Source organism: Rhagoletis zephyria, unplaced genomic scaffold, assembly GCF_001687245.7.
Source record: "Rhagoletis zephyria isolate East Lansing unplaced genomic scaffold, Rhagoletis_zephyria_1.1 Rzeph_scaffold_01890, whole genome shotgun sequence".
Classification (NCBI taxonomy): domain Eukaryota; kingdom Metazoa; phylum Arthropoda; class Insecta; order Diptera; family Tephritidae; genus Rhagoletis; species Rhagoletis zephyria.
Genome location: NW_016158974.1, coordinates 69,109 through 83,147, shown reverse-complemented (window position 1 = coordinate 83,147; position 14,039 = coordinate 69,109). Strand labels below are relative to the sequence as shown.

Genomic DNA, 14,039 nt, shown 5'->3' with positions numbered 1-14,039 from the left:
TACACATATGCATTTATAGCCAAACGCCTTTTACATTTTGCAGTCCTCGGTTTCACATTTAACAGAGTTCCAAAAATTATTTCACACATATGTATGCGTTTTTGTTTTTTTTTTTTTGTATATATTTTTAATCTCGTGTTCATTTAAGCAACATGTATCTGTTTTGCTGATTATTTATGGCAAAAATATTACATCCTCATCCTTTCTGCATTTCTTTCGTTTTACTTTGCGAAAGTTCTTAATTCTCTTTAGTGCGCTTACATACATTATTAGCGTTTTATATGCATTTAAGTATGTGTAATTGTATATATCGCATATTTTGTAATGTAATTATTTTTGTTTGTATTTTATAATTTTTTTTAAATACTAATACTAATAAAAAATAGCAAATTGCTGTGAATAGGTGTTGAACGTACAATGACAGCCATAAGCGCCACAATCATAACAAAGAAAAATATACATACATGCAGCATAGTGCTGCGGTGTAAAGACACCGCTATACAAAGGTAAATTACTTTATTTTTCATACAAAAAAAATAGTTTCATTTAAAATTTACCATCGATTTATGATTTTACTAAAAGAAAGAGCATTACGTCCGCTTTCTCGCGTGCTCCACTATCACTTCAGCGTCATTTATTTTCTACCCGCTCCTCTCTTATGCCGCTCTCAAATTAATTAATTAACATTCAACTCCTAACGATGCACAAAGCACACTCCAAAGCGAAATGTGGTTAAAGAAAATGATAATAATTATAATATTACATTACTAAAACAATTTACATACAAAAAAGAAAATATTCGTTTAGTTTTGGCAGCGGCTTTTTTGTTCACCACCGTCAAATGCCATATTCTAACAAATTTTATTACTTCTTCTGCTTTGCAGAAAAAGCTATTGTAGTTGTTGTTGCAGTTGTGGGTTTTGTTGTTGCCAACATTGTAGTTGTATGTGTGCTTTCCTTTTGGCTGGGCGATAAGCTGCTTCTGCTTTTGGCATTTGCATTGCCATAGCCTTTGACGAGAGCCACTGCCGGCTTTTCAGCTTAAAGAAAAAGAAAACATTGTCATAGCTTAGATGGACGAATAGAAAACATACATATATTAAATTTAATTAATTACTTTTCATTAATTACCATTTTTTTGCTGAGTATCCTGCACAACGCTAGCGTCTCGTTGGTGCTTTACCGAAGCAGCGCTCAAGTCACTACCAACACCGCACACCTCATCACCGTGCTCGTCAATGGTCTGCATAACATTTATACCAACGGCGCCGCCAATTACTGTGGTAGTTACATTAGTTATAACGGCTGCTGGGTTAGCCTCTTCTTCTGACCCATGAGTGCTGGTTGGTGAATCTTTTTCCTCGGCAATACGCGGCAACATCTCACCCGGAGCTGGCAAAGCAATACTTGTGGGGGTACCAACAACTGCAACAGAATTTTGATCTGCTGTATTCAAAATACAGACACCAGACAATTGAGATTCATTTGATCCATCCAAATTTCCACCAGAACAAGTAGCTGTGTTTCCGCCACCACAGTTATTATTGGAAATTCCACCACTTGCGCTGGTGAAACTTTGTTGCATTGCATTTATTGGCGGCAATGTAGTCACTGCACATGTCGACGTTCCGCCAATACCAACACCACCACCACTAACACCACCAACATTCCCTCCTGTGCCTGTATTCGGGCGCCAAACACCGCCAATCACACGCTGTTGCGGCTGCTTTATCGGTGGTGAGCAGCAAAGCGGTGAAATCAGTGTACATTTTGCTTCAGCGCTACGCGGATGCAGCCGATCGGGCGAAAGCGCACGTCGTAGTAATGGCGAACTCGGCTCCCCTGTTTTGGTGCGCACGAAGCCGCTTTTCTTCGAGCCACTTCCTATGGTTTGCACTGCGGGCAGCGAACTGCCAGGACTGTATGATTGTGTGGTGTTCGAGGCGCCAGGCTGATGCCCCACAATAGGAAAAGCTAATGGCGATGGTGAACGTGTCGGTGAAGCTGGTAGCGGTGAAGGTGATGGCGTACGTGCTAATGGCGAGAGTGGTATATGACCGACAGATTTGCGGCGATTTGGAGGCAAAGCCCCAGCAGCGCTAGTATGAAGCGACTTTACAACGCCAGCGCCAGTGCTACCCGTTGGGCAAACGACAACGGCATTATTGCCACCACATCCGGCTGTATGTAATTTGTGCTTGAGACCATGTAGTGTCGATGGCCGTTGATAGAGTTGTGGTACTGAAGTGGGTGATACTGGAAAGTAAAGAAAAATTTTAGAATTATTTTGTGGCTTAATTTAGTCTGCATGTTATACCTGGAATGTTGCCACCGACAGCACTACTCCCTACTGTAGCAGCTGAACCAATTACACCACCCACGACGCTACTGGACGCGCCATGTGGCATCAAGACTCCTGGCGCAGTTGTGGAAATCGCCAATGCGGAAGTTTTTGTTGGTGTACTGGCAATTGTAGTCTGCGATTGTATGCCATTACCACCGGTTGGAGTATTCGGTGCCGATGAAGATGGTGACGTAGATTGCGATGAGTTGCCAGCGGATTGACAGCAGCTACTGCTATGATAAGAAGAATCCATAGGAGATAAATTGCGATTGCAATTATTGCCAACGCTAGGTCCACCAGATCCACTGACAACAGAGCTGGCTGCGGGATTGGTTGGAGAACCTGCAATACCCGCAGCGATCTAAGGACAACGAAAATACATATTTAACACGCTTAAAAATTCAGCTTGGAAAATAGTTTAAGCACTATCCCAGTAGATAATTTCAGGAGTTAAAAGCGCTTCTGAAAGGCCTTCCTGAGAGTCAATAGGACTTCCACTCTACATTCCCTTCTCCTTTCTTTTTTGTATGGAGTGGCACAAATTGAAGGGCTTCTTCTTTCGCTACCCATGGAACGCCTTCCAGAAGGGCTTTTATAGGGCATACTCCAGAAGGGCTTTTGGGGGAGTTCTTTTAAAGTTGCTTCTTTAATTTATAAAAATCATACATCTTTGAAGTATTTTTGCTTGCGGTTTATATCAAACATGTGTTATTGCAACTTGAAATGTTTATTGAAATTCATTTGTAATGCTAAATAATATAAATTAGGTTCGTTCGCGTAGCTGTTAATTGTTCATGTTTAACCAAAACTTACAAGTTTTTGCGTTCGCGTACGCAAAAAACTTGCAAAGTAGGGGAAATTGAGAGAGCAAAGTGACATTTCATTTTGAGGGGAAGCTGCTGGTTTCTGCTGGAAAAATTTTTGCCAACAGCAATTTGCCAACAGGAAAACAGCTGATCAAAAACAGCTGGTTGGCATTTACGCAAATCACAAAATTGAATTTGATGGTTTGGAAGTTAAAAATTACAAAATGCGACTAATTAAACTTGTAAGAAATAAGTAGTTATTTGTTTAATCAATGAACTGTGTCAGTATAACACTTTGTGATGGCTGTTCGTACGTTTTAAATTTTACACTTTTGAATGTAAACAAAAATTATATCAGCTGTTCGTATAACTTGCAAGTTTCTGCAAATTTTCTGTTCGCGTACTATTTTGGATATTTCTCTCTTGTGAGAGCACAGATGACATTTCGCCGGAGTTTGGCAGTTGGTTGGTTTCTGCTGGATATTTTAAACGAACGCACCTATTTATGCATTCGCGTAGAATATAAATGGATAAGCCCTTCTAGAATGCATGCAAGGAAGCACTTTTTTCAGCCCTTCTTGGGTAGGGCCTCTTAGAATGGCTTTACTTAAGAAGGCCTACCTAAATTATCTTCTGTGATTATCAAATTAAATAAATTCGTTTGGAGCATGGCTTTGGAGCAAAGGTTTTTATTCCATCGCTCCGCTTCAGCTCCACTCCGGCATTTCATTTCGCTCCGAGCTCCGCTCTTGCTCCACGCCCGCTTCCAATAAACAACTTTTTTATTTGTTTATTAACATATCGAGCCCTAACCGCCAAAAAACATAGGTGACATTTTTTTGAAAATTTTCTTTTTGATACAGAAATGCATCTTGTATACACTCCTGCATCAAAAAAAAAAAATTGAAAAAATGTCCAAGTTAATAAAATAGAATGAAAGAAGTTTATTTAACACTGTGTTTTTTTTTAGTGGCAAAAAAATAATATGTAATTTAAGTAAATTTATTAACTGAAAACTGTTATAAGTTATAACTATTAGGTGCGTTAGTTTAAAATCTCCAGCAGAAACCAACCAACTGCCAAATTTCGACGAAATGTCATCTGTTCTCTCACAAGAGAGAAATATCCAAAATAGTACGCGAACAGAAAATTCGCAGAAACTTGCAAGTTAGACGAACAGCTGATATAATTTTTGTTTACATTCAAAAGTGTAAAATTTAAAACGTACGAAAAGTCATCGCAAAGTGTTATACTGACACAGTTTATTGATTAAACAAATAACTACTTATTTCTTACAAGTTTAATTAGTCGCATTTTGTAATTTTTATCTTCCAAACCATCAAATTAAATTTTGTGATTTGCGTAAATGCCAACCAGCTGTTTTTGATCAGCTGTTTTCCTGTTGGCAAATTGCTGTTGGCAAAAATTTTTCCAGCAGAAACCAGCAGCTTGCCCTCAAAATGAAATGTCAGTTTGCTCTCTCAATTTCCCCTACTTTGCAAGTTTTTTGCGTACGCGAACGCAAAAACTTGTAAGTTTTGGTTAAACATGAACAATTAACAGCTACGCGAATGAACCTATTATTGAAAATTTTTGCGAAAAACAACAAAATATTTCAAATAAATCGTTACTAGGTTTTAAGGAGCTAAGGAGCAAACTAATTTTTTTTACGCTCCCTTTGTTCCTTAGCTACTTTCTCCTGTTTAGAGAAACCGGCTATATTAATTAGTAACTATAAAGTGTATTCAAATTTTAATTTTGCAATAGTGATTTTCCGATAGTTTAACCAAAAAAACTAGACAAAATTATCAGACTCCAACTGTATTATCAGATTCACACCAATGTATCTATTCGCTGAAAATAGTATATGTAAACAATCCGTTTAATGTTTTTGCTGTATTAGCGCTTGACCTCATCTTCATAAATAACCATCTTCTCCATGAAACTCTTCCACACTAAGGCCTAAGAAGCGCACGTTTTCTTTCGGGTGAGCCGGTTGAGTGCAAATATGCGTTTGAAAATATGGCCTGCTCAGCTCGGTAAAATCCTATTAATAGTTAAGTTCAATATGAGAAACGACTCCCGACGGTCTACATATTTATTTCTTTATGGGCTCCCTCTGTTTTTCTCTTTTGTACCTATTCACCGCCCTAACAGCTCACTTACCTGTTGTATCTCTGCCGAAGCACGTTTGCTACTAATCCTTCGAAAAAGTGACGTTTTGCGCTTCTTGTCGTGTTCCTTCTTCGTTTGCTTTTTCTGTCTATTTACGCCCTTTTTTGCTAACTTGCTTTGCATCAAATCACGCTTACGTCCACCACTCTGTATGCTTGTATGCTCCAAGGGAGTCGCACGCAACGTTACATGCTCACCGCCACTCAACAACAACTGTAATACTTGTGTGTGGTAGAGCCCTTGTACCAGTTCACCATTCACGTGTGTAATCAAGTCGGCAGGACGCAGTCCAGCTTCAAACGCAGGACTACCTTCCTCCACGGCCATCACCAAGTGATGCATTGTATAGAAATCTGTGTCTCCATAATAGACGCGGATCGTATGCACAGTGAAGCCAAAGCCACGTGGACCGCGTCTTATAATGATTGGTGGTTTTAAGTTGGTAACTAATGGCGAGAGATCGCGACACGGCGAAGTGTCACGCGAACTTGCTGTACTTGAGCCACCATTACCGCTGCCGCCACCACCACTTCCTATTCCGCTTCCAGGCGATTGTATACCAGCCGCTATACCGCATAGCTGCTGCGCCAACTGCTGATTATCCACAGCACTGGACATTAATGATAAGCCCAGTGCAGAAGCGGACTTCACAATTGACCTCGAACGATGTTTGCCCAAATGACCGTCCATTGATTTGTGATGATGCTGTAATGCGAGTGGCGATTGTTCACGCGTATTTTCCGCTGAAGAAGAGCCACCACTCACCGTCTCGTCCTCGATGGATATGGAGAATCGTGGTAGTATGTCTCGCGCGCATACGCCCTTACGTTTGCGATGAATTTGCGGTGAGAAATCGTCACTATCTGTAGCGGTAGATGATTCCGGTGTGCTGCGGGATGGTGCCGCAGCCGCAGGTATTAATGATGGATGTGGATATGTGGTTTTAGCTAAAGCAGTGGATGCAGCGGACGACGCGGTATTGGGTTCCTCATTTGCGGCTGCAGCAACTGCGGCTGCTTGTGCAGCAGCGGCACTTACTATCGTGGCTGGTGGTGTAGCAGGCGTGGTAATTATAGCTGTGGTCGATGGCGGCATGCTGTGACGTTGCGGTTGGCGTTCACGCTGCTGCAAGTAGGCTGTGCCGCTGCCAGCACTACTAGCAGGAGAGGCCGAAGGGCTGGATATAGACGACTGTCGTAGGAATTGATTGAGCAAGCGCAATTCGTTATCATTGCCGATGGTGATGTTGTGCAATAATTCTGGCAAATATTCGGCATCGGGTGTGGATGGCACTTTGAGGCAACCAGATGTTAGCTGTGAGAAAGAAGGGTTATAAAACAATTAATACTTTCAAATTTAAAGTGAAAGCAAGAGCAGCACTTACATCAAGTTTGCGCAATTGGGGTGTTGTTAACAGCTTATTCGCTATAAAATCGCTGCTCATGCTTGGTGACAATGCCGAGCTGTTTTTACATTTCACCAAAGCCAGTGACGAGTCAACCACGGTGCTGGTGTTTTCAGTAACAGAAGAGTTACCAGATGTGGTCACAATTTTGGCTATAACATCTTTTTTGGCCTTTGTTTGCTGTGCCGAGTTTTCTGTTCCACTGCTAGAAGCAGACGCTGAAACTGATGCCACACTCGTGGTAGTAGGTGTCATTGTGGTACTGGAGCTGCCTGAGGGCACACGAGACCACGAATAGTGTTGTTTGCGATATTGTGGCGTTAGTGAAGAGAATGAGCCGAAAACCGGCGTGTCATCGGTGTCATCAGTATCATCACCAGCTAAATCATGATTATATCGATCCATACGTGCTACAGATAAGTTCAAATGGTAGCGTGGTTCCACAAAAACAATTCAAGAATTGAGAAGCAAAACTTACTGTCAAAGTAGCTCGTATCATCCTCAGTAGACAATTGTGGCACGAACTCAGCCTTTTGTCGCAGCAGCGAATTCCAATCTAAACCTATAAAATATATGTGTTCTTTCACCTCCAAAGCCCCACCTTGAGTGCCAAGACGTTCGCGTGGATTTTGTTGCAACANTCAAATTTAAAGTGAAAGCAAGAGCAGCACTTACGTCAAGTTTGCGCAATTGGGGTGTTGTTAACAGCTTATTCGCTATAAAATCGCTGCTCATGCTTGGTGACAATGCCGAGCTGTTTTTACATTTCACCAAAGCCAGTGACGTGTCAACCACGGTGCTGGTGTTTTCAGTAACAGAAGAGTTACCAGATGTGGTCACAATATTGGCTATAACATCTTTTTTGGCATTTGTTTGCTGTGCCGAGTTTTCTGTTCCGNGCTTGGTGACAATGCCGAGCTGTTTTTACATTTCACCAAAGCCAGTGACGAGTCAACCACGGTGCTGGTGTTTTCAGTAACAGAAGAGTTACCAGATGTGGTCACAATTTTGGCTATAACATCTTTTTTGGCCTTTGTTTGCTGTGCCGAGTTTTCTGTTCCACTGCTAGAAGCAGACGCTGAAACTGATGCCACACTCGTGGTAGTAGGTGTCATTGTGGTACTGGAGCTGCCTGAGGGCACACGAGACCACGAATAGTGTTGTTTGCGATATTGTGGCGTTAGTGAAGAGAATGAGCCGAAAACCGGCGTGTCATCGGTGTCATCAGTATCATCACCAGCTAAGTCATGATTATATCGATCCATACGGGCTACAGATAAGTTCAAATGGTAGCGTGGTCCCACAAAAACAATTCAAGAATTGAGAAGCAAAACTTACTGTCAAAGTAGCTCGTATCATCCTCAGTAGACAATTGTGGCACGAACTCAGCCTTTTGTCGCAGCAGCGAATTCCAATCTAAACCTATAAAATATATGTGTTCTTTCACCTCCAAAGCCCCACCTTGAGTGCCAAGACGTTCGCGTGGATTTTGTTGCAACAATTGCGTTATAAGATCCTTTGCCTCTGGCTGTACATCCCAGTCCTCACTATCAGGCCACTCAATATCGTCGTTGACTGTATGCGCAAATAGCTCTTCGGTAGTCTCACCAAAAAAGGGGACACACCCAATCAGAAATTCATACAATATAATACCCATCGACCACCAATCGACCGGTTTGCCGTAACCCTGTCGCAATATCACCTCGGGTGCTATATATTCAGGAGTGCCGTAGACCTTGAATAAAGTGTCAAGTGTTTGAAAACACACCGTCAGAGGAACTAACTTATTTGAGNTAACCCTGTCGCAATATCACCTCGGGTGCTATATATTCAGGAGTGCCGTAAACCTTGAACAAAGTGTCAAGTGTTTGAAAACACACCGTCAGAGGAACTAACTTATTTGACATGCTTACCTGTTTGTCAGAAAACTGCCTAGTTTCGGAATCAATGTAGCCCTCGTATAAATTTGTTGCCAACGACATTAAACCCATTTTGGATAAGCCGAAATCGGTGAGTTTTATGTGCCCCAAAGCCGTTATGAGTAGGTTATCCGGCTTCAGATCACGATGCACAATGCCATAACTATGCAGATATTCCACCGCTAATACTGTTTCCGCAAAATAAAATCGCGCCATATCAGGTGGCAACGGCCCAATATTTTTCAAAAGCGTCGCACAATCGCCACCCTCAACATATTCCATTACCAAACACAAATGTTTTTTCGTCTCGAACGAACAGTACATGCTGACAACGAAGGGATTGTCGGCGAAGGAGAGTATATCACGTTCAGCAAATACCTGCTCCACCTGGTTACGCAGGATGAGATTATTTTTGTTGATTTTCTTCATAGCGAAACGTTGACGCGTAGTCTTATGCTTAACCAGGTACACCGCACCGTAGGCGCCATTTGAGATCAATTTCACGATATCGAAATCGTGTTCGTTTGGTATTGGCTGCGCTGTCTGTGTCGAGCGTTGAGCGAGAGTCGTTGTGGTAGTGGGCGTGGCGTTGGCCACTGCTGTGCAAATCGCTGCGGCAAAAGATGGAATCGGAACGTCTGGATCACCTGCCACTGGCGTTTGTGGTGGTTGCAAAGGCAACGGTGCATGTGGTGTACACGTGCCACTACTTGCTGGATGTGCATCCCCGACCAACAGTGCATTGGATGGGTTGAAATTAGCGGTTACACAAGTGTGCGGCGAATTTAAAAGCAATGGGCTACACTGACCCTGCGCCTGTGAAATGTCTGTGGCAGCGGCACCATCAGCGGCCGAGCGATTGCCTTCACAGACTGCTTGCGTTTCCTTCATCTCTTGCTGCATTTCAGCTATAGGATCGCGATTCAAACCTAACTTGTGAATAATATATTGCGGTATATCTGCCTTAATACCCTGTATTGCTTTTGCCTGGCCCTCAGCGGCTTCCAGAAGTTGATAGAACTCTTCGGGATCGAATTCTAAGCATTCGAGCAAACGTGCAGGACGTGATATGATTAGAAGCAACTTTTTGATGACACCAGTTAGCTCCGCGGCTGCCTCTGGAGACTTATCTTTCGTTTCCAATAACAAACGTTCGAGATTCTCACTCATTTCGTAGAAGTAACGGGATGTTATTAGCTTTGCTTCAGATTTATGTAAGCAATCTCGAGCCATTTCTAGTACTTGATGATGAACAAAGCTGCACGAAAGGAAGAAAAGTTTTTTTTTGGGAAGATAGGTTATATAAATATAAGATACATATATGTATATATGTATAGAATATATAATCTCATTACCGCACAATTGGCTGCGAGTCGCGAAAGCTATTGCATGCTACACTCTTATTCTCGTTTATAAAATGCTTTAGACGCTCCTCCATCTGCTGGGTAGCCTTTGGAAAGCGTTCCTTGTACAACGTATTCATCATAGCGATCTCATTGTCCACAATTGGTGAACGCGACGGACTTGAGAGCGAACGCGAACGTGGACGGTGAAAGGGCGACATGCGACCAGCAAATCCACCAGTAGAACCATTGTTATTACCACTACCACTGCCGCTACTACTACCGGCTGCACTAGGCGTACATGGAGCATTCGACCCTGCGGCCATAGTGGTGATATTTGTCGGTGTTCCGGGAATCGTTGCAGCAGCGACAGCGCAAACTTTACCACCCGCACATAAAACATTACTATCAGCACAACAGTTTGGACAGCGCGAACGCGGTTGGTGATGCGGCGGAGTCGAAATGATGTTTTTGTTAGTGTCAAGTGTACTTGTATTGCTGATGCTATTGAAACTAATATTGTTCGTTGTAGAGTGTGGGACGGACACTGTTTTGTTCGTTGTAGCTGTTGTTGTAGTCGCAGGTGTGGGCGTTGATGACGCATATGCGCCGGACATTAAAGCGCAATGCTTCTGACAGTGCACTCGTGGTGCCGCTGCTATGGCTGCCTGTAAATGCTCCACACAGCATGTAATCGCATTGGCGTCTTGTGCAGCATCATCGCTGGGAGGAATGTTTTGCAGCTGATGGAGCGCTTCTTGACTGGAACACTGCGACTGTAAGAAGGATAATGTTTGACAGCTACATATTTATTATATTCCGTTTAATTTTCATTTTACTCACCGACAAATTGGAACTACCAGGCGTAGTGCCATAGCCAGAAGAAGGCAATGATGCAACAGACCAGCGCCTGCCATCACCACGACATGAAGCGATGCGTTTTATGGGCGCAAATGGAAATTGCATTGGTGAATTTATACGTGGACTATCGACTGGACTCGCCGAATAGGGTGAGTGCGAGCGTGGTGAAGTGTTACAAGCGTTTATGCCAGCGGTTACTAAACTTAAACGATGATGTGCTACACCGCTGGATGTGCCACCAACACTACTGCCGCGCATTACCACGCCATGCAAATGATGTTTACCAATGCCTAATCCAGCGCTGCTGCCTGAGCGCGAAATATTCAATGCACCCGAAGTGGAGGCGGCGGCAGATCCGCCACCAGTGGCACAGCTGACAGTGTTTGGCGAGGAATTGCAGTGATGCATTGTGTGCGTCTGCACGTTACATGTGGCTGACGAATGCGACTGCGAGAGCACATGTGGACCTGGGCTAAAGTAAATTGAGGAATCATTGTTAGCACTAGCGCGCAAATAGCTGCCAGTGAGACAGGGAGCCGACTTTCCCAACGAGGAATTGCGCATACGTACGAGATTCGATGTATCTTGAAAGTAGAAAAATGGAGAAGTTGTTGATTTTTACTTATTTGGCAATGCATTGGTGCATTTGGAAAATAGTAACACAGAACCAAAAAATAATAATAATATAATAAATAAAATGTATAATCCGAATCTGCAGTCGGAATTCAAAATTTGGCTCTTCTTCGCTCTAACCTCAAAAACCTACCATAAGCATATCAGAAATATTTATGGTTATAAAGAAAAAATGAGCCAAATTATTAGATACTTCCAACTTTTGATTAGTATAAAATTCAAATTTTTCACGGTGTATACAGTGTGCAAATACTGACGTGTAATTTTTACAATTGTTTGTATGAATGTGTAAACTGTCAAATATGGATATCGAGCCCTAACCGCCAAAAATCCCCGAACGTAATTTTTTAATTTATTCTTTTTTTTTGATGCAGAAATGCATCGAAGTACATGTCTTGGGAGCATTTAATAATCTATTTTTGAGCTATAGGCCGTATGTTAAATAAAACATTAAAAGTTTTTCTGCTTTATTTAGTTTTATTTTTATATTGGTCGATATTTCGTCAGTCTGAAGGCATCTTCAGGAACTATTAGCTTTGTCCGGTCGACATAAAAATAAAAGTAAATAAAGCAGAAAAACGTTTAATGTTTTATTTAACATACGGCCTATAGCTCAAAAATAAATTCTTAAATTATATTAAACGGCCAATAACCCACACAGTTAGGAGCATTTCTTCATCAAAACGATCAAAACTAAATTGTTTAAGAAAATGTCGCTCACATTTTTTAGCGGTGAAAGCTCGATATGAAAAAAATAATAATTAAACATCAGTACCTACTTAAAACACTGTATACACTAAAATTTGTATGGGTCTGTGAAATTTGTGAATATATAAATATAACACAGCCCCACAAACAAAAGTTTGACCTGCAAATCTATTTTTTTAGGTTGGAAAGAAAAAACTAGCTATGAGATTTAAACTTCCGATTCGTATTTATCGGCCTAAAATCTATGAATCTATGGGTTGTGTAGTGTAATCATAAAACACTTACCATTGCTCGACGATCGCATGGAGTATCCATGCTGGTAGGAGATCTTACGCAATAGCGCATTATAACTGCGGCCCGGCAATGACACTGAACTGCCCGAAAGCCCACCCGAAGACGACTTGGTCAGGTTCGAGTTACGCAACAACGACACCGATGTTGTCAACGATGAGTTGCTGGCACTATTATCCCCGCCAGCTGCTTTCGGCGACGCCGTCAAAATTTCCAACCCAGTTGATGACTTGGCAGCGTTCACACTTGCTTCCTGCTTGCTGTTGATACGTGGGCTACCACCACCGCCGCTGCCACTGCCACCACTCGCGCCCAACTCCTGATCGGAATCATCAAAAACCAGCGCACGTGCCGAGTAACTTGATTGTGGGCGCATGCGTGCATGTGCGGTGGCGCTCAGGTGACGTTTTGCTACCGGGCTTCCCGTTGAGTTATTAGTTGAGGAAGATTTGTTAAAGCTAGCCGGCGCTGAAATGGAGCTCAAGTTGCGACTGCCCGGCGGATTAAATGTTGTGGCAACGCTATCGTCCGGATTAAAGGCAGCATCTAGCATTTCCCGTAACGAAACGTTAGGCGCATCACCCATGGCGGCGGCGGACTTACTGCCATCGCTGCCTCCACAGCTAAATTCAGCTGCAGCATCACAACGCTTATGTGGCGTTGAAGTAGAGATTATGCCACTAACGCTGTTGACACTGTCATTGCCGCTGCCGCTGCAGCTAGTGGCTGTTAGGAATGCTGTGGTGTTTGTGTTAGAATTCGTAGTTGTTGCATCACTGCAGGTGGTATGACTGATTGATGATGGTGCAGTAGTTGATACTATTGTTGTATGTGTATTATTGGTGGGGGAGTTAGTGGTGCTAATGGTGGGATGAGTTATGTTTTTGTTGCTTGTACGCGATTTTGGCTCTTCACGACTCATTTTCACAGACAGTCGTAACAAGGAATTGCTCGAATTTGAATTTTTTTCTGGCTTGGTCAAATTATATATTACCGCTCATTTAGTTTTTAATTTCCTTTAGACCTTCGCTCGACATTTTATCGCCCTTGCAAATATTTTTCGTGTTTATATACATATATGTAAATACTTAAATACATACATATTGTATGTATGCTTGAGTGATGATCTTGAATAAGTAAATAAATATGTTGTTTTTATAATGCTATAGGACTTTTATGTTTACTTTAAATATCTATTTTTTATTCTTTGACGTAAAATCGTCAATTATCGCTGGTTGCATGAGAAATATCGCAGCATTGCATTTAGTAAGCGGCAACATTTTATTTTATTTATTTATTTTTGAAGTGGCACTACGAAAAACCTGTTGAAGAAAGATTTTGTAAAATTTAGTAATAAATAAATAAGCATTAATTAATTTATCGAAATAGTGTAAGCTTTTAAAATAGAAAAGCGGAGAGTAAGAGCGCCAGCTTATTAGTCTGGTCCAGTTGTGGTCTGGATATTGCAGCCGTCTCAACAGCTACCTGCCCAGAGTCGAACCCAATACTTTTGATATGTGTCCGGCGGGGCTTACTAGTGCCGCTACAACAACA

At 42.1% G+C, this 14,039-nt stretch overlaps 1 protein-coding gene across 2 annotated transcripts; it reads right to left on the bottom strand.

Moving 5' to 3' along the window:
* dop (microtubule-associated serine/threonine (MAST) protein kinase dop) lies at positions 1 to 13,803 on the bottom strand. Of its 2 annotated transcripts, none has more exons than XM_017619526.1 (11): positions 12,480 to 13,803; positions 10,836 to 11,437; positions 10,005 to 10,768; positions 8,644 to 9,907; positions 8,069 to 8,465; positions 7,793 to 8,000; positions 7,406 to 7,628; positions 5,317 to 6,639; positions 2,318 to 2,705; positions 1,132 to 2,256; positions 1 to 1,040 (listed from the first exon to the last, which is right to left on the bottom strand). In XM_017619526.1, exons 1-11 carry the CDS (start codon positions 13,405 to 13,407, stop codon positions 865 to 867), a joined length of 7,398 nt encoding a protein of 2,465 aa, XP_017475015.1. In that variant the 5' UTR covers positions 13,408 to 13,803; the 3' UTR covers positions 1 to 864. The 2 variants fall into 2 exon arrangements, with proteins under 2 accessions (XP_017475015.1, XP_017475014.1); XM_017619525.1 differs by lacking the exons at positions 7,406 to 7,628; positions 7,793 to 8,000 and adding exons at positions 6,710 to 7,140; positions 7,209 to 7,358 and having other exon boundaries at positions 8,219 to 8,465.
* Between the last annotated feature and the right edge of the window lie 236 nt (positions 13,804 to 14,039).

Coding starts and splice junctions, on each gene's coding strand:
- dop (XM_017619526.1), bottom strand. CDS start 13,407: ATGAGTCGTGAAGAGCCAAAATCGCGTACAAGCAACAAAAACATAACT. Junction 9,908..10,004: donor GACTCGCAGCCAATTGTGCG/GTAATGAGATTA, acceptor CCTTTCGTGCAG/CTTTGTTCATCATCAAGTAC. Junction 6,640..7,405: donor CCCAATTGCGCAAACTTGAC/GTAAGTGCTGCT, acceptor TCTTTCTCACAG/CTAACATCTGGTTGCCTCAA.